A 23,470-nucleotide genomic window follows, 5' to 3' on the forward strand; every position below is an offset into this window, starting at 1 on the left:
CAGTAGTTTCTGACTCTAAACACGCTGAAAAAGAGAAGGCTGAGTTCAGAAGGAAGCTCCAGACCTGGTTTCCTGGCATTGAAGGTAATAATTAATAATAATAATAATTCATTACATTTATATAGCGCTTTTCTCAGCACTCAAAGCGCTTTACATAGAAGGGGGAATCTCCTCAACCACCACCAATGTGCAGCATCCACTTGGATGATGCGACGGCAGCCATATTGCACCAGAACGCCCACCACACACCAGCTTGCTGGTGGAGAGGAGACAGTGATGAAGCCAATCAGTATATGAGGATGATTAGGAGGCCATGATGGACAGAGGCCACTGGGCAAATTTGGCCAGGATGCCTGGGATTTTTAATGACCACAGAGAGTCAGGACCCCGGTTTTACGTCTCATCCGAAGGACCCGGTGCTCTTTGACAGTATAGTGTCCCTGTCACTATACTGGGGCATTAGGACCCACACAGACCACAGGATGAGTACCCCCTGCTGGCCTCACTAACACCTCTGCCAGCAGCAACCTGTTTTTCTCAGGAGGTCTCCCATCCAGGTACTAACCAGGCTCAGCCCTGCTTAGCTTCAGTGGGCAACCAGTCTTGGGCTACAGGGTGACATGGCTGCAGGTAAGAACATCAGCCAGGTCCAAAACAACAAAAGAAACAGTTTTCTTTTAGATTATTAATATATTATTTCCACCAATTGTATCTTAATTATTATTTTTCATTTCACCAGTATCTGAAACTAAACCAACTGAAGAAGAGAAGGCTGACTTTAAGAGAAAACACAAGACTTGGTTTCCTGACCTCCGAGATAAAAACTTCAGCCAGGGCCGCAACTACCATAGACACTAAGTTTCCTTTCGTGGTCACACCGAGTTACGTCGTGACGACGAATGGGGTTTCGCTTAGAAAGCCTCTCACCTTCGAGGATTACAAAACGAGCCAATGGCAAGGAAATGCCATGGGTGTGTGGAATTTGCATAGCGTAACTCCGCCCCACCTCGATAATAATATAATAATAATAACTTTATTTTTATATATAGTTATTATTGTGGGTCCCATTCAGGGTAATTGTGGAACTTAACTGAAGAATAAACAGAGTCTCTGTTTCAGATGGCGGCTGGAAGATCTCAGGAAGAGGGCTGAAGACTGAAGAAGGCAGCCGGAGCTTCGGATGTAGACAGTGGCGGAGCCAGGATTTTTCCATAGGGGTGGCCAGGCAAGGGCCAGCAACCAGTCTGGGGTGGCACAGAAATCTTAATTATTTTATAATAAAAAATTATTTGATAATGTATTGGACTGTTTTAGTGCCTACACAACTGAAAAAAGTTAATTTGTACTTAAAGGTGAACTAAGTAACTTTTTTTACCTTAACTGAACAGCTTCGGAGTCATTGGAATGGTTATATTACTTATTTCGGGTTGAATGGTGATCGTTTCGCGCCCCCCTGGTGCCCGTGAGCGGAAAATACGCACTTGCAACTTTGAGCCGGCCGGCCGCCGGCCGCCGCGTCAGGAAGTCTCGCGTGATATCAGGTCTCGCGATGTAAACAATTGCTTCACGGCCAAAAGAAATCTGCTAAAATGCTGTCATTATTGCGCTCCCTCACGCTGTTCGAACCCGAATGAAGAAGACGTTTGAAAGAATGTCCCATCTGCTTTGATGTCGTTAATCTATAGCCTCTGGTGTCTGAGAATCACCAACGAGTTTTTACAACAGTGTTGTCAAATATCTATTCCGAAGCTGTGGGGGGAGCTCTAGAGAGAAACCTGCGAGCAAAAAGCGAGAATACAGCGAAGAAATCCCAAAGCTACTGAGTGCTGCTTTAATTGTAAGAGATAGTAGTGAATTAGGAATCTGAGTAGTGAATTAGGAATACTGAGTGAATTTTATATTTTTTTGTTATTACCCACCACCTCATATTAAAATTAATTAAATAGTAATAAAAGGGCACACACTATATAGCTAAAGTTCAACTTGCTCAGTTAGCTTGGTTCTGGATCTCAAAATCTCCAATAGCTTGTTCTACATTGTTGCATCTTCATGGATGAGATAACATGCAGATAACTACTGTAGTCCAAAGATTATTCAACCTTCAATGCGTTTTATATAATCAATGAATTCTTCAACCAATTCTGAGTTTGTCAAAAAAAAAAAGTTTAACTTTCTATATTAGTTGTCAAAATAAATAATTGCAACAGTTCTATCATACCTAAATTAAAAAGGAAAACAAAAGTTCTCCTTTGAATCCCCATGTGCAAGAATGTGAACAAGGCGGAAGTCAACAGCACATAATGTAAAATGTTATGTTTTTCATAATGTAATGTTGCCAGAATGTAAAATTAGTTATTTTATAGATTTAAAAATGATCAATTTTTGTTTGTCCTTTTCAAATTAACGCAAAATGAATGCCTATCGTCTAGTACAAATGCACAGTGCTCACATTTATTTGGACATTAAAACATTACATATCAGTTTGTGCCTTATATTGTGATCTCACATAGCAGAATATTTTAATCCAGACACATGTGATGCATATATAACAAATACATGCATGCAGTTTTGACAGCTTCAATCACCTTTTTGATTCTTACATGAGTTAATTGACGACAACTACGGCTACAGCACGCCGCATTTGCGCGTGATGTGCGTACCACAAGCACAGGTATGACAGGAAAGTTAGTTAGTTTTACTGACATTTGGCCTGACAACATCTCATCTTACCAAAGATAGCCAACTGAATAAGGACAACGCCCTTTTCTCAGCATCTGACATAAGTGTCACAAGCTTTCACACACACGTCTTCTAAAATAAAAGTAGCATCAGAAAAAAAGAGAATTACGTTTGTGGTTGACTGCACACTATTCGACTTAGGCCTACTCAAAACGGGTTAGGGTTGACTATATATTTACTATGTGCATATCACTGTCTGATGTTCTGCTGAAGCTCATTTGGCACTTGCACATTTCCGCACTCGTTTGACTTTTCGCCTGGCGTTGAGGTAAAGTTGGAGTGTGCGTCTGAAAAGTCTCATGTTTTTTGTGGTCTTAAAGAGACGGTTCAGCGAAAAAAAAAACGCAATTTTTGTCAATAAAAAAAGAGACAGAAACAGCAGTTGTGAGAGGGGTGGCCAAAGGGGTGGCCACGCTTAGACCAAGGGTGGCCCCGGCCACCCCCTAGCTCCGCCAGTGCTTTTGCCTGCCCTCTCTCCTTTTGATTAAACATTAAAATTCCGAATAAACTTCGACTATTAGTTCTTGCTCTAATGAGGAGAAAAACTGAGCGCGCTCTTTGGCTACGCTGAACAGCCAATAGCAGCGTTGCTGATCAATGTTTCTACTATCGATACATATCCCCAGGGCTGGACTGGGACAAAAAAATCGGCCCGGGCATTTTGGCCCAGACTGGCCCACTATATGATCATAAACACCACCCATCTTTGCACGCCCTTAATTATATGCATACCAACTCCTATTCCTTAAAACCACTAATGCCATGTAATGAGTGAGTATAGGAACGAGTGAAAATTTGACATTTATTAATTAATACAGTTGAACTACTCCACACCGTGATGAATCCCAAAACAAGCTATAAGCTGCAATACCATAGCAATACCAGTGTTTCTCACAGGATTTTTGGTAAAACTGTGGTGGGTGGACCTTGGTTTCTCTAGGGGGGTCCGGGGGCATGGCATGCCCCCCCATGAGAAAATTTTGTGCATTTTAATGTTAAATTCATCAATCTGGTGCACTTTGAGAGTTCAAAATTAAAAGCTCCAACCCATATTCAGTGTGCAAATTAAACGAAAAATTCAAACCTCTTTTAGTTACAGTGTCTATTTACATTACACCTACTACATAATAATAGTTATAATATTAATCCAATGACAGTAATAGCCATATTTTGTAAAACAAATGCACTAAAAAATAAAGGAAACTTTCATAATTAGTTTTGTTCCAATTTCTATACTTGAAAGAGATAAGCACATGATCTTTTATTTTGACGCAAACTGCATCAAGCTTTTATTTTGGCGGAAAACATGGTTTACAAACGCCTCTCATTAAATTTCTAGTGAATTGCGGTAATCGTCTTTATATACTGTCTATGTAATCGTCAAATATGCAATGTGGAAATAATCTGTAACTGGGTTATGGGTTCCTACACTCGATCATGACATAGCTTAAGTGTTTTGAAAGTAGTTCTGCTTACCGCAGGCTCTACACTTTCTCATCTCTCTCCTGATCCTCCTCACTATCATCATCATCACTGGAGCTGATGAAGGTCAGAAAACATATATTTTGACACATTTTACAGTGTCTGCTTTAAGGGCCTGGTTCTATTTTTTCACGCTATTTCTCTGCACAATCCTTGCGTTTCTTCTCCATCTCGCAGACTATTTAGACAGATACAACTGACACTGCTGCACGCTCGCTCACTCGTTTAAAGTTGTGATTGGGCCAGCCCAGTGTCAATCAAGAAAAGAACCAATGGGCCGCTGATCTACGTGTTTCATGGGCTGGTCTGTCAGGAAAAAAAAACTAACACTGACTTATTTGACCACTGCATTACACCGGCTCAAACCCAGCGCCGCCAATTAAGCAAAACAAAACAAAACGAATGGGCCGCCGATGTACAAATTTTATGGGCCGTAAAAAAAAAAAAAAATGTTGTATGAGTATGAGATGTATCGGCCCAAAAAGCACGTCGGCCCACCGGGCAAATGCCCTGCTATGCCCGATGGCCAGTCCAGCCCTGGCCTGACCTAAATCCAACATGGCTACTGGTGATGCAGGACATTCAGATTTTGAGGAAAGTAAATATATATTAATTTAAAAAAATATATAATATTAATTAATATGTTGTTCATGTTGTTATTTAGCACGTTTTGAAATATATGCGACTCCTGAGTCACGTTGCCTTTTTAGGGTATAAAAAAGGGATTCATTTTGACCATCTTTGTATTTTGAGTTTTTAATTCACTATATTACAATTAAATCATAATCTAATCATGACAAACTATATATCGTTGGAAATGTCTAAGACTCCTAAATAGATATTTTAGCACTGTTTTTTGTTACAAATTATGTAGGAACAGTAATAGATGAATATGTAAATAAATAGATTGATACATTTAATGAATGTTATAAAACTGAGGCAACCAGCTTCCGGAGCTCCTGGGTGTACTTAAGTCATCTCTTCTCTTCCCTCTCTCTTTCTCTCACAGTTTTTCACAGATAGTTCACTCTTGCACACCATTCGGTTATACACTTTTTTTGAACAACATGTCTTGCAGCCATCAAAGATGCTTATCCATCAAACTGAGCATGTCCACCATGCCCTCCTGTTTCAGAGAAACAGAACCCTTAAGCCCCTTAGATGAGCATGAGCTCACCACAGCCCTCCGCGCAGGGAGGTGGTGGGCAATAATGGAGGTAGAGGATTGTTTACGCTCATCATTTGAGAAGAACGGGTGTGGGCTCACTTCAGGCCAGTGGGGAATAGTGGAGGCCCCACAAGGAGCCCCAACTCCTGCTAGGTACCAGCAGGGAGAGCCTGTGCCTGCCCAGTCCCCTGCGGGAGCACCCATGCCAGACGGGTCACCACAGGGAATACCTGTACCTAAAGCATTAGTGACCACTGTGTCCTCTGAGGAAGCACCTGTGCCTGCCAGGTCCCCATTCAGGAGAAAAGTGAGGATCCCAAATAACGTGTGTCCCCTAAGGAAGTACCTGTGCCCAACTCATCCTCAGAGGAAGCACCCGTGCCCACAGCCTCGCCAGGAAGCACATTTAATTCACTAGTAGCTGACTTTAAACACATTGAAGAAGAAGAGAAGGCTGAGTTCAGAAGGAAGCTCCAGACCTGGTTTCCTGGCATTGAAGGTAAGAAAATCAGCCAGGTCCAAAACAACAAAAGATAGTTTTCTCTTATATATATATATATATTGCGTTTTAAACAATACAAATACTTTCAAAGCGGCTTAATGGTAATAAACAGAATCAGTGATGCAACTGTAAGAATTCAATTTTGTTGTGTAAATCAGCTTTTTTTTTTTATACAAAAATAGTTTATATACTGTCTATGGATAAAATTCTGAGAGAAATCTCAGAGGAACGTGCATTATTATGATTGTATGAATCGTTAGTAGTAGGCAAAGAAAATATAGGGTGCAGTAGCGCTGTGCAATATGGACAAAATAATCATATTGCGATTTTTATTTTATTTATTAATTTATTTTATGAATATTGCAATTGCGATTTAATTTGCGATATTGGCAATTGGTTTTTGCTTTTTCAAACATGCTACATTCTAAATGTATTCAGTGCACAAGAAGTGCAGAACAAAACATGCCACAATGAAATAACATAGTACAGCTTGATAAACAAAACTGTAATAAACTGTCTTTAAAACAGACTTAACATAAAATAAATTAAGGTTAACTAGCCTAAATTCCAGTCATAACAATAAATAAACTTCAAAATTGTTTTTCAGTGCACACATTTCACAATGAAATATAATTACAGTGTACAGTTATTACAGTATTACTGCTTGATAAAATTGTTATAAATTCTCTTTAAAACAGAAATATTTATATTTTTATATTATATATTTTTCAGAATATATTTTTGTTAGCTTGGAAGTGCAAAAAGCCATGAACTCACTCTGACACACACCTGAAACACACACGCGCACAGAAAGCCGCTTCTCAGACTGCATACGATCCTGAATAGAGTTCAGTTTCGAGACTTATTGCACTTGAATAGTCAAATACACACAAAATTATGTCAAAATGGCTGTTGTGGCCAGAGTTCATTTTAATATAGTCGAGTCACCTTCATTTATAAATTGCTTTATATAATACTTATTGTTTCAAAGCAGCTTCACGGTAATACACAGGAAAATAACAGAATCATTTAGTAAAACAGAATTCAGTTCGGCTAAAGAAGCTCTAAAAGAGTCATTCATGAGTTCACATGTTCATAAAATCTTTGTATTGGATATAAAAGCACAGATTTGGCTTGCTGAAGTCCAGCCCAAAGACTCGGATGTAATAGACTGTCATAGAATTCTTTTGCTTTTCTTCTCCAGGGTTGGACACACACCATCCAGTCTACAAAAAACACACTGGATTAAACACAGGATTGGATGGATATCATCCTGACGGGAAACTCAAACCTGTCCACGTCTGAGCAAAAACATGAGAGACTGAAAACTGGAAAGAAGTCCTCAAGTCATCACAGACACATTTGCTTTGTTTTCAAAGTCAAGTTATTTCTATAGCGCTTTATACAATTCAGATTGTTCAAAGCAGCTTTACAGTGATAAACAGGAGGATAATGATCAATGACTCAAACAGAATTCAGTTGTGCTGTAAAGCAGCTCTAAGACAGTAGTGCCATTATTCAGCTGAAGACAGTTTAATGTTGATTCAGTCCAGTTCAAAAACTGTGTAAAGATCATCATATGATTATGAAATTACCTGCCAATGGGTGTCGATGCCGGTGGCTTAAGAAAATTTACCGGCCATAAATATTTTTTTACAGGTCATGAAACTTTTTTTGCAAAAACAGAAAGTGTGACAGTTATGACACAAACATTTAGATACTTTTGAAAATTCACAATTTTCAATTTAATAAATTAATCAAATGTAAAATAACACTGCATTAATTACTAAATTAAACAGATTAATCTTCATTAAAGTTACAAAAGTTATTCAGTCAAGAGCAGTGAGTTTTTTTTTTTTTTGTCCTTTGTTGTTTGAGGATTATTAGGCTGCTGTCACTTTAAGACCTAATGCGCTGATCCAATATAGCCTACTTATACTGTACATGTGTGTTTTCTTTCTCAGCTGTTTAACTGACTATGATGACCTGACCTGATGTACTCGTTACATCATAAGAAGAATGGCATCTACGCTAATGAGGTTTACTGCAGTCAGCCAGATCCGGGCCGTATCCAGATCAGATGGTGGACCTGCGCCTAGACACGACCACAACGCCTTCCTCAAGGGTCAGCCTCATCAGCCCTGTGAAGGCCTCATCGACACGACAGCCATCGGCACCGATCCTCAACAAACTCGTCTCCATACCGGCGTGACTCCGATCTTCAACCAGATGGAACTGGATAAACATTCTCAATGTTCTGATCCAATCTGACTTCTGACCAGTAATGCTGCCTGAATCATAATCACACTGTTCATTCATTGGCCAGAGTAGAACTGCCGTAAAAACATACATTTTGAAAGCATGTCATTAAAACGATTATCACATTAAGTATACACTTGTAAAGAACTTAAACACATCACCAAAACACAAAAGAAGAAAGTGTGAATGGTTACAAAATATGGTGAGCTCGTCCACCACTCTCGTCGTCTTTAGCCCAGATTAACATTCCGACGCCGTATTAGCAAACAGTTAAACAAATTGGTAAAACAAAAAATGTTATTACATACCTGCACTACCTGGTACCCTTTTATGGAAATTAAATGTTATTAATATAACAAAGTCTTCGGGAGAAAGCAGCGTCGCGTCCTCTTATGCGTTGGCTATCCGGTATCCGCAAAGCTAATGGGCTTGTTCGACTTCATGCAGCTCTGCGCAGAACGATCGGCGGCTGACTTGAAGCAGTGCATGCCGGTTAGAAATTTTGTCCGACTTGATACAGCGCCGACGCCACGTGACTGTGACGTATGGCATCAAAGTACCGCGAGAGCGTTTCGAGAGTAGCCGGAGAACTCAGCCAGCGCAGCTTCTCAAGAGCGGCTGCACTGGGCTGCAGGAGGGCTGATGACGACACAGCTGTTCCACGATTGGCCGGATTCACCGCATGACAACGATCACGTGTGTTTCGTGTTTATTCGAACACCTTTAGTTCCTCTAATGCTCTCAAATCAGTTTATTATAACAGTGAACACTCTTTTCATGTCGTTGTCATGTTATATTGTGTCATGTTTATCAAATTAAAACTGCTTAAAAAACGTAGACTCCACTTCATTGATAGTTGCTTATGTTGAACTTTATTCTTGTTCAAACAGACGCTGTATGAAGCAGTACATAAAGTATTGAATGAACATGTCTCATGAAATGAAACATCTGTGTATTATTTGGCAAATATTGCATTTATTTCACTGCAGCTGTGGTAAAGTATGCAAACACCACGTGAGCGGTCACTACGGGAACCAGAAAGTGTCCGACTTCACGTCTCCGTTTGCAGCTCCTCCCCGCCTGCACGCGGCTACTCTCGCCGATCGGTTACATCCAGCCGCAGCCGATGTCGAACACACCCAATAGGTTCGGACACTTTCTGGTTCCCGTAGTGACCGCTCACGTGGTGTTCGCGTACTTTACCACCGCTGAAGTGAAATAAATGTAATATTTGCCAAATAATACACAGATGTTTCAGAGACATTTTCATTCAATAGGCCTACTTTATGTACTGCTTCATACAGCGTCTGTTTGAACAAGAATAAAGTTCAACATAAGCTACTATCAATGAAGTGGAGTCTATACGTTTTTTAATCAGTTTTAATTTGATAACCATGACACAATATAACATCGCAACGACATGAAAAGAGTGTTTACTGTTATAAAAAAACTGATTTGTGAGCTTTAGATGAACTAAAGGTGTTCGAATAAACACGAAACACAAGTGATCGTTGTCATGCGGTGAATCCGGCCAATCGTGGAACAGCTGTGTTGTCATCAGCCCTCCTGCAGCCCAGTGCAGCCGCTCTTGAGAAGCTGCGCTGGCTGAGTACTCCGGCTACTCTCGAATCGCTCTCGCGGTACTTTGATGGCATACGTCACTGTCACGTGGCGTCGGCGCTGTATCAAGTCGGACAAAATTTCTAACCGGCATGCACTGCTTCAAGTCAGCCGCCGATCGGTCTGCGCAGAGCTTCATGAAGTCGAACAAGCCTATTGTCAAACCAGGATCGGATAATGACGCGAGAGAGCAAGACCTCGCGATATTACGATTGCGTTCTCGAATGTGATGCTGCCATCTAGTGGCCATTGAAAGAATCGATGGAAATAAATTTCAGAGATTTTATTAGCCTACACTTTGAGTACACGGGGTACAGTCAGTCCCCCCTCAGAAAATTGTACATTTACTAATCATTTTTAACTTCTTTATATACGAGTTTAGCATTTAAAGGACAATACATCATCCAATATATTACCTATTTATATATAATATTTATTTTACTGTCTATGGTTCTTTCTGTTTATAGAAACCTGAAACTACTTTATATTTATTTTGGAGCTGCTCTCTCACAGTGGCATTTTGGTGTGACATTTGTGTGATTTTATCAAATGTTATGTGAATCCTAACTTTGAATTTACATATAGAAATGTCATTTTTGGTTTTCATGAATGTGAAAAGAAAAGTGATATTTATTTTATAAACCTTATTTTTCTTTTAGCTAAATTTCACATTCACAAACGTAAATTTTCTAAATGCAATCCTCTTTTTTAAAGATTTAAACTTGAAATAAAAATGTATTTTGAATCTATTGAGTTCTCTAAAAACTTTAAAGCTATAAGAACAGTGGCTGTGTTTAATGACTTGAAAGACTGAAGGAACTTAATATGGACTGAAGGACTCTGGAGTATTGTTGTATTTTATGCAATGACAATAATTGTTGTTAATGTTTTTGTGTTTTTTGTTGTTGTTTTCTTCTGCAAGCATTTAATAAATAAAAAAATAAAAATTTGTCCCTTTTTTTTTTGCCCCATAATTTACTCACCCTCAAGCCGTCCTAGGTGTTTACGGTAAATTTTGAAGAACAAAAAAGCACATCCATCCATCATAAAAGTGAGTTATTAACCCCCCCGAGCCATATGAATTACTTTTTATGATGGACAGATGTGCTTTTTTAGGCTTCAAAATGTCAGGTACCGTTCACTCCCATTATAAAGCTTGGAAGAGCCAGGATATTTTTTTTTAAATATAACTCTGATTGTGTTTGGCTGAAAGAAGAAAGTCATACACCTAGAATGGCTTGAGGGTGGGTAATTTATGGGTTAATTTTTGGGTGAACTAACCTTTTAATACTTTCTATATATTTACAGTATTCAGAAAAGTTTAGCAAATTATACAGAAATAAAGGGAAAATAAACCTGTCCTGCTCCATCACATTCTCTAACTTATTCTGAAATGTGAAATTTGGCTTTATGAGTGTTTTACAGACTTTGTGACAGAACTTTCTCTCTTTCTCGTGATCGACCCCAGGGCAGCGGCTCGGCAGTGGTGGACATGGAGAATATGGACGACACCTCGGGCTCCAGCTTCGAGCATGGAGGAGGAGGAAGAGGAGGAGGAGGAGGAGGAGGAAGAGGAGGAGGAGGAAGAGGAGGTGATGGAAGAGGAGGAGGAGGAAGAGGAGGAGGAGGAGGAGGAGGAAGAGGAGGAGGAAGAGGAGGAGGAGGAAGAGGAGGAGGAGGAGACGGAAGAGGAAGAGGAAGAGGAGGAGGAGGAGGAGAAGTGTGGACTCTGAGGAAGTCCACAAGTCCGGAGTGTGCCACTTGGGACAGGGCCTTTGAGGATCCAATGGAGTTATGAGGTTTAGTCACAAGCTCTTTTCAGTAGGTTTAATTGGTCAGTATTCACAAAAGAGGTAAAGGCTAAACAATAGTAATTAATTATGGGGGGTTCTTTATCTCTCTTTTTTTTGTGGCTTATTTTATCTGTAAAAGAAAACTTGCCTAATAATTATGCATACCTGAATACAAGGCGTTTTTCATTTCCAGCTTTCATGAACAATTATATATCACTTATAAATGATTCAATACAAAATGAATAGTAGTTATTAAGATTAATGTGGTAATTGGAATTGGTCAAATGTGCCTGGAGAAAAAAAATATGATCAGAAAATCAACGTGCCTAATTATTCTGGGCCGTCATTCTTTTAAACGCATGTGACTTGAGGCCGAGCTCTAATTGGTTTGTTTCAGATTGGCCTTGTGTCAGACCCTCCCACTTTTGATTTCAGCGAATCAAAGTTATTTTTTATATTTTTTTGTCTTGTGTGATTGGACCGTTCTCGACTTTCAAGGTAAAACCAGCCGCAATATCTCTGAATTTAAAATCGGTTTTATCTTTACAAAATCCTTTCTCAGGGCGTTCAAACGAAGAAAAAATAAGGATGCGATGTAAGTCATGCCTTTTATTGTTTTAGCTGTTTGCTGTTTCAAAGTCCTGTCACGTAAGCGTTGTGGGCAATGACACAGAAGGTAAATGAAACAATGCAGTTTATCTTGAGGCGATCGTCGGTGTTCAAGCACAATGGCTTGTGTTGATGATATATAGTTATACAATGGACATGTCTCTTTTAAAATGAAATATGAGTTTTTAAGTGTCTCTTTATGGAAGTATTAATATATGTACTATATAAAAGTAGACAGTTAATATAGTGCCTCTTCTTCAGTTGGACATACATTCTGTCAGTTGATGTTGTCAATATCATTAAAATAAAAAATTCATGGTCTGTAAGTTTTTGCAAACTCATTATTGGGCTTTATTCAACTTTATGAAACTATAATGAATGTATATGCTATTTTGACTACAAGTTATTGAACAATTTTCATAGTCTTTTAATTTGCTGTTCTGTGGCTCCCTCTGGTGGACGACATTAGTATTCGTCTCTGAATCGCATTGACATAAATGTCTAAATACTTTTTTGAACATTACAATTTTTTATATATATTTTTTTTATTACTGATATAATAATATACATATACAAACATCAAACTCAAATTCACTGATTCGTGGAACCTTATTTCATGCTTTAACATATCAAATTTTTAGCTAAGCAGTTAAGATACATTATTATTATAACATTCAGTCCTGATTCAGTTTGTTTCCAGATTCGATGTGCGGTCACGCGCTCTGCTCACGCGCGCGACTTCAGGTATTTGGAATAATGCTGTGTTGCTATGGCGAGTGGATAGTGCCACGGATAACTTACCGAAGTCGACAGTCGTGTACTTTTACGTGACAGAAGGGGTACGCCGCACCACAGACGCTTGACACCAACGCGTGACTCCAACGTCGCACCACAGCACGTTGCACCACAGACGCGTGACACCAACCTGTGACGTCGCATCACAATAAAATAATATCTATTTTTCTCCCTAGCTTTTCTTATCTTTCCTTTGTTATCTTTCTAATCAATCATTCTTTTCTTGTATTCTGATGACATTGAAAATATCATTGATACAAATTTTGTATTGTATACAAAGTTGTGCATGTCATTAATGTCATCTCTGAATGGTTTATGAACAGTATATATATTTTTTTTTTTACTCACTTTCTACTGGATATGAGGACTATGCAAATTATACACCATCAAAGTCACAACTTTTTGCACAATTATTAACAACAACTTTAAAGTTGAACAGATAAATTCATTAATTGTAATTGTGTCATTCTGAGTTTTTACTTTTGAAGGTGGTAATCATTTTAATTTACACAGTTGACCATAATGGGCAAATACACAATATGAAACTATTCACGATATTGTTTTACAGGAGAAGGTGACAAGAAAGTATTTTAATATTATTTTCAATAAATCAACAATGAAAAAATATAAGACAGGGAAATAGTCTTTTAGTCACAAAATGCAAAACAATGTAGGTTCATGTTCAAATGTTCAAAAGGCTGTCAGTGTCGACTATTTTATTTTTGGTCATAAAGATAGATATGAAGTGAACAATAGCCTTTAGTATGACTTAAATACATATTACAAACGAGGGAATATAATTGGTTCAAATAAAGTAGGCTATTAAAAGTAATTAATTATTTTATTTTATTTAACAACACTATTAAAATACATGAAGACATATATAAACAATGAACATATGTATATTATGTACAAATGCCAACAGAGGGCGCAAGAGGGCTGACGATAATTGTTACACTTTACATCAAGAGCAGTACTATGACGCATATTAAAACGACATTTTTTTCTCGTAATAACGAGATGTCGTTAAAACGACATCTTTTTTTTTTTTTTTTTGCCTTTATAAGGACATGTGTAGTCATGTACAAAATATGCCTTTATCCACATTAAATTGACAGCCTATCGCGCCTTTATCACACATACGTTCAAAAAGCTTAAGCAATAGTAGCAGCCCCCAATCAGGCAAAATGAATCAATGAGGCCCTTTTTTTAAATATATTTTATATATATAACCGGCGTATAGGCCTATAAGGTTTTTTTTATATAATATATTATATCCTAAGATTTATTTTTGTTAATAGGCTATATCTTCATTACCTAGAAATATAATTAAACAAAAAAACACATCTAACAGAACATAGCCTAAGTTGTTTATTTTTTACAACATTGTGTTATTTTGTTTAATTAACGAAATGTCAATCTTCATCTTTATAACAGAAGATACAATACAAAAATCTTCGAGATACAGCCATATACAATCTTCACATGTATAACGGATTGTCACCTTATAAACAGTCCTTTGTGTGGTGGAATAAGCAATGCTATATAGAAATATATGGTAACCGGTAGTATCTTAATTTAAACTTTATTTTATTATTTTATTTGTTCATTAACTATTTATGCTAACTCAACTAATTTAATGTAAAGAGCTGGATACTAATTACTAATTAAATAATGTCAAATATTAAATGTAGGCTATAGTTGCCATAGACTAAAGGTTTTTTCTAGACTAGTAGTCATTTATTTAAGCAATTAGGACTAATCGCACGTTTATATTCAACCCTTGGTGTAGGCCTATATATGGCTATAGCCTTTATTCCGCATGCATAAAACTTGCCGCAAAGCACCGGCAAAAGTAGGCTAATGATATAATAAATGTGTATGAAAAAAATAATGAAGCATTTTAATTGTTTATTAATGAATTAGTCTTTTCTAAATCAGTGTAGGCTGCCTGCAAACATATCTACATCTTCGCTGTAATTTAGCCTCTAGAGATGCGCCTTTCATACGGACAGGATCACATAATCAGATGGTAGCCTATACCGTATTTGCTTTCGATTGGATTTTTTTTCGTTGGTGGACATTTTTTTATTTATAAACTTTATATAGATAGTTATATTTCTCATGTCTGTGAGGCTTGTCTATACACTGTTTTTCAGTTCATTTTTGAGACGCGCTCCAATTGACAGAGATCATGAAAGCGCGTCCTGTTCGTTTTCTTTTATTTTACAAAAGCACAACGTTTTCTTGTTGTTGAGAGTTTACACAAATAAAAGTAGTTGTGACTGATGTATTATTCTTTTCTGTATGACCAGAAATGATGGAGTATTTTAAGTTGTTTCCACTGTTGATAGGAAAATGCGAGTGATGGCACCGGCGCGTCCATGTGTGTCCAACGCTCCACACTCCGCACAAACACTCGGATATGCGCTTAATAATAGCGAACATTTAGCCTATCTAGGTTACCGTTAGAGCGAATGGCCATGCCAGACTGATAAGTCCTCTTCATGTTTAACAAATCAAATTCTGTTGCATTTTATTGCGCCAGTTTGAAAAGAGCGGCTGAAACACTTAGCCTATACAGATAAACGCCCAACGCTGGTGTTTTTCTTTAAACAAATTCGTTTAGTCTTTAAAATAAATATTGTTTGTGGGCTAATTAATGCCACAATAATTTGTTTATTTTATTGGCTACTTTTATTTTTCATTTTTGTTTTGCATTGAATACCATTTAAAGGATTTGCTGTGCACCGCAATGCCATCCTCCCATATAGAAAGACACGTTAAGAGCCACCTTTATTTTCTTTATAATAAAGGGTTTCTATCAGAAAACGCTTAACGTATAATTAAATGCATTGCGTTCATATTCTGGGCTCATCTGCTTTTCTGTAGGATAGTAGGCCTATGGTTTATTAATAAGGTGTGTACAGCATTTGATCTTTATCACTGAAGTAGCCTATTAAGCGACATTAAGCTTTTTCTTTATAATAATGGTTTTCTATGGGAGGAAAACGTTTAGCCTAATATGCAATTAAACACAATGTTCGTATTCTGGGTTCATCTGCTATTAATAAGGTGTGTACATAATGTGATCTTTTAACATGAATGTCCGATGGGGGCTGCTATTTCTTCAGCTTTTTGAACGTATGATCAATTTTATGTGGATAAAGACATATTTTGTACATGACTACACATGTCCTTATAAGTCCAAGAAAATATGACGTTTTAATGACATAAGATCTTGTTATTACGAGAAAAAGATGTCGTTAAAACGACAAAAGATCTCGACATAATTGAGTGGAAAAAATAATATGTAGCCTATGTGGCAGCAATGCGCACCGTAGTTTTTCATAAACTTCGATTTATGAATAAAGAATTTTCCAAGCAAAATTATTAAGTTGACTATATATTGTACAGAGAAGTTTGAGTCAGAAAAGTAAAAGAAGATATCAAAATTAGATAAATGACTATGTTTGAGCCAAGTTGTCCATTAATGAAACATTGTAGGCTATATCATTCCACAGAGAAGAGCTATGTGAGCAATTAAATGGTCTAACGTTTCCGTTTTCATAAAGCAAAAGCTGCATTTTTCGTCTACGGTATAAATTTAGAGATAATCTTGTTACAGGGGTTATAATGGTAAAGAATTTTAAATGATATTTCTTTTACTTTGTTTGTAATTAAAAATGTATGTGGGTTACTCCATGCTCTATTCCAATTAATATTTTCATACAAGGGGGACCATTGGAGGCAGGGATAGATTTTGCACATAAAATATTTTTTATTACTTTGTTTGTAACTTTTCTGTCTAGAAAAGATAGACCATTTATTGAAACACTGCTGTAGAAAGACCAACAAGTTAGAGCCTGTTTATGGAATATTCGCTTCTTTTTTAATAAATCCATGCAATTGGTTGATGACAAATTGCTTAAAATTAAAATATAATTAAACAAAATTCACTTTAAAGAAAGGCTTCCTGCAAAACAAAACAAAAATCATGTCTCCCGATATAGCCTATTGCAAATCCAATACTCATGCTATATTCACTTTTCGTTATCAACATGGGAAAAATAACATTATAATATTGGGACGACGTGTGTATCAGGCGTCTTATTAGGCGACGTACTGAGGGACGACGTGTGTATCAGGCGTCTTATTAGGCGACGTGCCTGGTTCAGACGTTATGATTTTTTATACATTTCTCACGTACGCCGTCGCCACGTCGCCGTAAGGTATACGTTACTACCGTGACGCCGCCATGACGTCGCCGCCGGTCTGTCGTCTGACGTCTCTATCAATCCCATTCAAAAATAGACACGGACTGACGGCGACGGAAGGGTAGACTGCTCCTTCGCCTTCTTCAGGGTAGTCTTAGAAAAGGCATTATCCACTCGCCATAGTGTTGCTAAAGCGACGCGTGATTTGAATTCGTTATTGCGACGTGTTATGAATTCTGTCTGCAAATATCTACAAATCGCTAGATCACTTTCTGCTGGTTGAGACTGAATATTTGCTGTGCTGATCTTGCGATTTTGAACCTGTTTGGAGGATTTCAGAGAGGATACTTTTATTCTAGAAGGAGATCGGAGGATATAATCATCTACATAGTTTTATTTATAGTTTTATCATATTATTTCTGAGGACACTTCTATTTGATTGTTCTTTTCTGATTTTAGAGGGAGTTTGGAGTTTTTTTTTTGTTGTTGTTGTATTATTGGGAGGGGTATTTCTGAGGAGAATTGTATTTTATTGTATTGTATTTGTATTGTTTTTTTTTACAGTTTGAAGGATGATGCCAGGCCCGAGCCGGGAGATTATTCCTGGATATTTAACCCCTCTGTCTTGTGAGTTTGTTTCTGTGTCCACAGGTCCGGCTCAGAGGAAGAGAGAGGTGCAGAGGCCAGAATCAGATGATGGACGTCCGTCCACTTCATCCAAACGCTTTCACAGAGGTCAGAATAGGCTTTTATTAAAGTTAATACATTATTTGTCATTGAATATAGAAAGTTGCATTTTTTCTTGGTGTGACCACTGACACTGACATTGATTATTAATATTATTAGAAATGTTCCAAGAGTGGATGTGTCCTCCACTGCCAGGTCAAGTTCCGGTCGAGCCAATGAAGACTTCAAACGTCCCGACTTCTCAAGGTGCAATGAAGGATGTGAACAAGAGCTCCACAGGTGAGACTGAAATAAGGCAGAATGATGACTGCTTAAAACAGAAAGTTGCATTTTTTTGGTGTGATGACCACTGACATTGATTATTAATATTATCAAAAATGTCTGGAATATTGCAGCCTCAGGCAGATCCAGTGGAGCTGCTTACACAGATTCTCCACCGGGCATCATGTCCACACCATCTTTGTCCAGCTCTGTGGGGGATGTGGTGTGGCGGTTTTGTGGGTTGTCGTCGAGGTTTAGCAGCACAGGCACGTACATCATCGAGAAGAGGAGCAGTAACAACAGATCTGAGAGCCAACATGTACAGGGCAGTGACGGAAACAGAAGTTTGTCCAGATCCGACAGCTTCCAATTGTGGACGTGTCCTCCACTGCCTGGTCAAGTTCCCGTCGAGACTTCAGACGTCCCGACTGCTCCGGGTGCCATGGAGGATGTGATCAAGAGCTCCACAGGTGAGACTGAAATAAGGCAGAATGGTGACTGCTTAAAATGTTTGACAAGTTAAGGTCTGGTCACATGTACTGTTTCTTAGCCAAATTTTTCTGAAATATTTTAGTTGGACAAAATGTTCTTAGAATATATTTTTGTTAAGCCAATTAGCCATGAACTCACTTGCGCTGTCAGACACACACCCGAAAACACACGCATGATCCTGAATAGAGTTCTGTATTAAAACAGTCAAATGGAAGTTATATCATTGTTAAATGTGAGGTCAGAGATGTTTCTAATTTTTGTTTATGCTTAAATATTTCTCCTTTTTTCCCAGAAAAACCTACAAAACATAAGAAGATGGAAAGAATTTGTTCATTCTTCAGGAACTTGTGGACGAGTCTGTCCTGCTGCTGTTCTGACAGTAAAGCAGTGGATGTTGTGGAGCCTTTCGTTCCTCCACTAGATCTGGACTCAGAGCCTTTCGTTCCTCCACTAGATCTGGACTCTCTAGATCTGGACTCAGAGCCAGATTCTGATCCAGATCACTCCGGCGTCGAGCCAAATCATGGTAAATCTGCAGCCATTATTGTTTTAAACAGTATTATCGTCTTGTTTTCCACTAAAGATATCTTGAGGCTTGTTTTCAGAGAATATTAATATATTTTTTTCGACCTGCACTGATATTTTTAATATAAAACAAAGGATCTAGCAAGCTCATATATTTCTGTTTGTTTTTCAGACTCCTTTGAGTCTCTCTATAACGCGGGAGAGATGATTGGATCCGGAGGATTCGGAAGAGTGTTCGAGGGAACACGCAAATTTGATGGCAAAAGGGTAAAGCAGTCTTGTTGAATTGTATAAACATTTTGCTCTTGCATGCATCAAAACATATTTAATGCACATGGTTAAATACTAGATGCTCAAATCGTAAATGTTATGTGCAAGGTCAGGCGCTGTTATTGAATAGTGTGTTTCTTTTTTCATTTTTGTAGGTTGCCATCAAGCGGATGCGCAAGACTTCCAAAGATTTTTATCTTGCTATTGTAAGTTGACCAAAAGCTGAATGTGTATTTAGTTGTTTAAGTGCTGATTACTGTAGTCAAAACACCTGTAGGAAGCATTAGGTGTAAATGTAATAGACAAACAAGCCTGGAAAGGCTCTGTTGATCGTATCTACAAAGATCAAAGAAAAGTACCTTTAAAAATGACGTTTTCTTCAGATTTTTACCCAGCTAATCTTCTGTCTTCTTTTCTTTTCTCTAGCCTGGGCATCCCGAACCTCTCATTACAGAAGTGGCTCTGCTGCTAATGATGAGGCAAGAACCCATAAGCCCCTACGCCATACAACTACACGATTGGTTTGAGCACCCTCGAAAATTCACCCTGGTGATGGAGTATCCCGAACCCTGCGAGAGCGTGCTGGACTTCATCATTCGTAATCCTCAACTGGACGAAACAACCGCACGGGTCATCATGCGACAGGCTGTTCTGGCAGTGCAACACTGCATTGATCATGACGTTTTTCACAACGATGTTCATGCACACAATTTCCTGTTGAAGAAAGACACGTTAGAGCTCAAGCTGATAGACTTTGGCTCTGGTCAGCTGCTTAGTAGTGATGGCTACGACAGCTACATTTACATCGGTGAGCATTTTGGGAGTGTGTGGAAACCTGGATGTAATGACTTGATTAATGATTGTAATGATTATTTGACACTTTGAAAAAATTGCTCAACAATGCACAAATGTCTTTCTTACAGGAGTCCTGGATTACTGCCCTCCTGAAGTCTTCACAGAACCTCGATTTCACGCCATCCCAGCAAATGTGTGGGCTCTAGGAGTGTTGCTGTACGAGATAGTGAACGCATGTCCTCCTTTTCACAATCCAGCGGAAATCAAAGAAGCCAAAGTTACATTTCAGAACACCAGCTTATCCAACGGTGAGTGAATGATATTGATAACATCGATAAACACACACATAAAGCAAAAGGCTCAGTACAGACACAGTTAAAGGTGAAGTGTGTACAATTTTTGATATATAGTTAAATACTATAAGAAATGTAGCTTTAGTCACAGAAGTGAAAGCCAAAATTCACTGCATTTCTACTTTCGGAGATTAAACAGGTCATGAACTCGTCAAAGTGAACAGATTGTGATGCTACACGCTATAAAGCATGCTTTAATACCATACAGCATCATCATGCATCCGTTCAGAAAGACAAATGTTCATAAAGACAAATGCAACACAGTTAAAAGTATTCCTAATATGTTGGACCTGAAACATGCCTTCACAAGAACCAGTAAGAGCTGCGTTTGTGATGTTTGAGTTGGGGATGACGTGATGACGTAGGTTTTTAAAAATATGCTTTATTTTGTAATTTCGCAATGTGCCACTAGTGCAGAAGAAAATACATACTTCACCTTTAAAGTAAAGATAAAGAACACTTTACCTTATATTAATCATGTTTCAGATGCTGTTTTCATAGATGCCAACATTAGTGTCACATGGTCATGACTAACCAGCTCTCTCTCTCCTTGATAAAATGTGTACAGAATGCAGTGATCTGATTAGCCAGTGCCTAACCCTGGATCCAACTAAACGCCCGACGTTAGAGCAGATCTTACAACATGAGTGGATTAGAAATGATCTACTGTAGGATGGAGAACTTCAGGAGATTCACTCGATCAGTGATTTCAGGTGTGAGGAAGAGTAACAGACAGAGTAGGATTATTAGCATTTGTCTTCAATTCTGGATTATTTGTAGTGAGGTTTTCAAATTTTTGTTCATTGTAATGTTCTTTTTATAGTCAAGTCACCTTAATTTATATATATATTAGTATATTATTTTCACCAATTGTGTCACTTAATGATTTATTTATTTTTTTATTCAGTAGATTCTGACTCTAAACACGCTGAAGAAGAGAAGGCTGAGTTCAGAAGGAAGCTCCACACCTGGTTTCCTGGGATTGAAGGTAAGAACTCTGCTCCACCCGACCGCAGACGTAGGTTTAAAATCCACTTTTTACGGCGTTGTTCTGTGAGCTTTTTACATTTCTCACCTTTATGAATGACAATATTTGGTACTCTATAAAACCCCTTTCCCTTTTCTCGGTTAGAACGATTGGAGCAGCCGTAAACTACACAAAACATGGCCATTTTTTCAGACGGAAAATCCTCAGCTATTTCACTTCCTGCCCTCCATCTGAATTTCGCGAAGCAGCAACGTGACGTCACGTGAAACCAACCTATTCTGGATTATTTGTAGTGAGGTTTTCACATTTTTGTTCATTGTAATGTTCGTTTTATAGTCAAGTCACCTTCATCTTTATATATATATATATATATATATATATATATATATATATATTAGTATATTATTTTCACCAATTGTGTCACTTAATGATTTATTTATTTTTTTATTCAGTAGATTCTGACTCTAAACACGCTGAAGAAGAGAAGGCTGAGTTCAGAAGGAAGCTCCAGACCTGGTTTCCTGGCATTGAAGGTAAGAACATCAGCCAGCGCCACAACAACAAAAGATACTGTTTTCTTTTAGATTATTAATATATTATTTCCACCAATTGTATCTTAATTATTATGTTTCATTTCACCAGTATCTGAATCCAAACCAAGTGAAGAAGAGAAGGCTGACTTTAAGAGAAAACACAAGACTTGGTTTCCTGACCTCCGAGATAAAAACTTCAGCCAGGGCCGCAACTACCATAGACACTAAGTTTCCTTTCGTGGTCACACCGAGTTACGTCCTGACGACCAATGGGGTTTCGCTTAGAAAACAAGCCACGTTTTATAATACTCGAAGCTGAGAGGCTTTCTAAGCGAAACCCCATTGGTCGTCACAACGTAACGTCTCCGTTCCCTACTCAGGGAACGAGGGTTACATACATAACCGAGACGATTGCTCTTAAACATTTAGGATACTCGTTAATTAGTTTTTTTCCCCAGAAATAAATTCTTGAACGTAAAAATTTGTTCTCTCTTAATATTGATTATTTCCATCAATTGTGTCTTAATGATTTTTTATTCCTCCAGTATCTGACTCTAAACCAAGTGAAGAAGAGAAAGCTGAATTCAAGAGAAAACGCAGGACTTGGTTTCCTGACCTCCACCGTAAAAACTTCAGCCAGGGCCACAACCACCATAGACATTGAGAGGGACGCACATTTTCCTCCAGATATTCAGGGTAATTGTCGAAAATTATCTCTTATTATGATAAATTATTTTCAGTTTTATTAAAAACAAACAAACACGGTCTTCAACTAAGCTACTTTGTTTGTTATCCTCAATTTAGAATTCTTTGTATATTTCAGTAAAATTCATAGACCCCTCATGGTAAAACAAGTGAAGTGATATGTCTTTTTTACCTCCTTCCAGCTTATTAAACCTGATTATGTCTATTTCCTCAAAAGGAAAATGTAGGTGCAAGACAGCGAAGTCCATGGAAAAAGCGGAGCATGCCTAAGGATACCAGCGAATGAACAAGGGAACGAAGCATCACCAACATTTGTACTTTGGCCTGAACAATATATTAAAGTCACCATGAAATGGACAATTCTTGTTTTTATTGAATATTGCAATAAAGAACTAATCATTTTTTATAAATGATTTATCCATGCACATCATATATATATATAAATGAACGTGCCCTCGTCCCAAGGACGCAATTCTGAGAACCGCTTAGAGAAAACTGCATTGTATACACACACATAGGACCACTCCCACCATCACAATGCAATGGACATTGTGCAGGGATGATTTTTTCCCAAATTAATCAAGGCTAGAAATGATGAGCAAAAAGTCTGAATTGCAGAATATAAGGAGTTTAGAAATGTGAATTGTGAGATAAAAAAGGCGCAATTACCTTTTATT

At 38.0% G+C, this 23,470-nt stretch overlaps 1 protein-coding gene and 1 long non-coding RNA gene across 2 annotated transcripts; both read left to right on the plus strand.

The window, feature by feature from the left end:
• Positions 1 to 1,300, plus strand: LOC309487130. Its single transcript, XR_014201771.1, has 2 exons — positions 1 to 84; positions 740 to 1,300. It is a non-coding gene; the product is annotated as an uncharacterized lncRNA (long non-coding RNA).
• A 16,131-nt stretch (positions 1,301 to 17,431) lies between these two features.
• LOC309487088 (uncharacterized protein) lies at positions 17,432 to 23,129 on the plus strand. The gene is made up of 13 exons (XM_082154621.1): positions 17,432 to 17,919; positions 18,031 to 18,150; positions 18,267 to 18,602; positions 18,917 to 19,150; positions 19,322 to 19,416; positions 19,575 to 19,625; positions 19,846 to 20,227; positions 20,343 to 20,522; positions 21,475 to 21,555; positions 21,700 to 21,847; positions 22,011 to 22,088; positions 22,198 to 22,784; positions 23,011 to 23,129. The coding sequence occupies exons 1-10, from the start codon at positions 17,757 to 17,759 to the stop codon at positions 21,717 to 21,719; spliced, it is 1,662 nt and encodes a 553-aa protein (XP_082010747.1). The 5' UTR covers positions 17,432 to 17,756; the 3' UTR covers positions 21,720 to 21,847; positions 22,011 to 22,088; positions 22,198 to 22,784; positions 23,011 to 23,129.
• Positions 23,130 to 23,470: the final 341 nt, after the last annotated feature.

The sequence above is a fragment of the Leuciscus leuciscus genome (assembly GCF_965113295.1).
Source record: "Leuciscus leuciscus genome assembly, chromosome: 22".
Classification (NCBI taxonomy): Eukaryota; Metazoa; Chordata; class Actinopteri; order Cypriniformes; family Leuciscidae; genus Leuciscus; species Leuciscus leuciscus.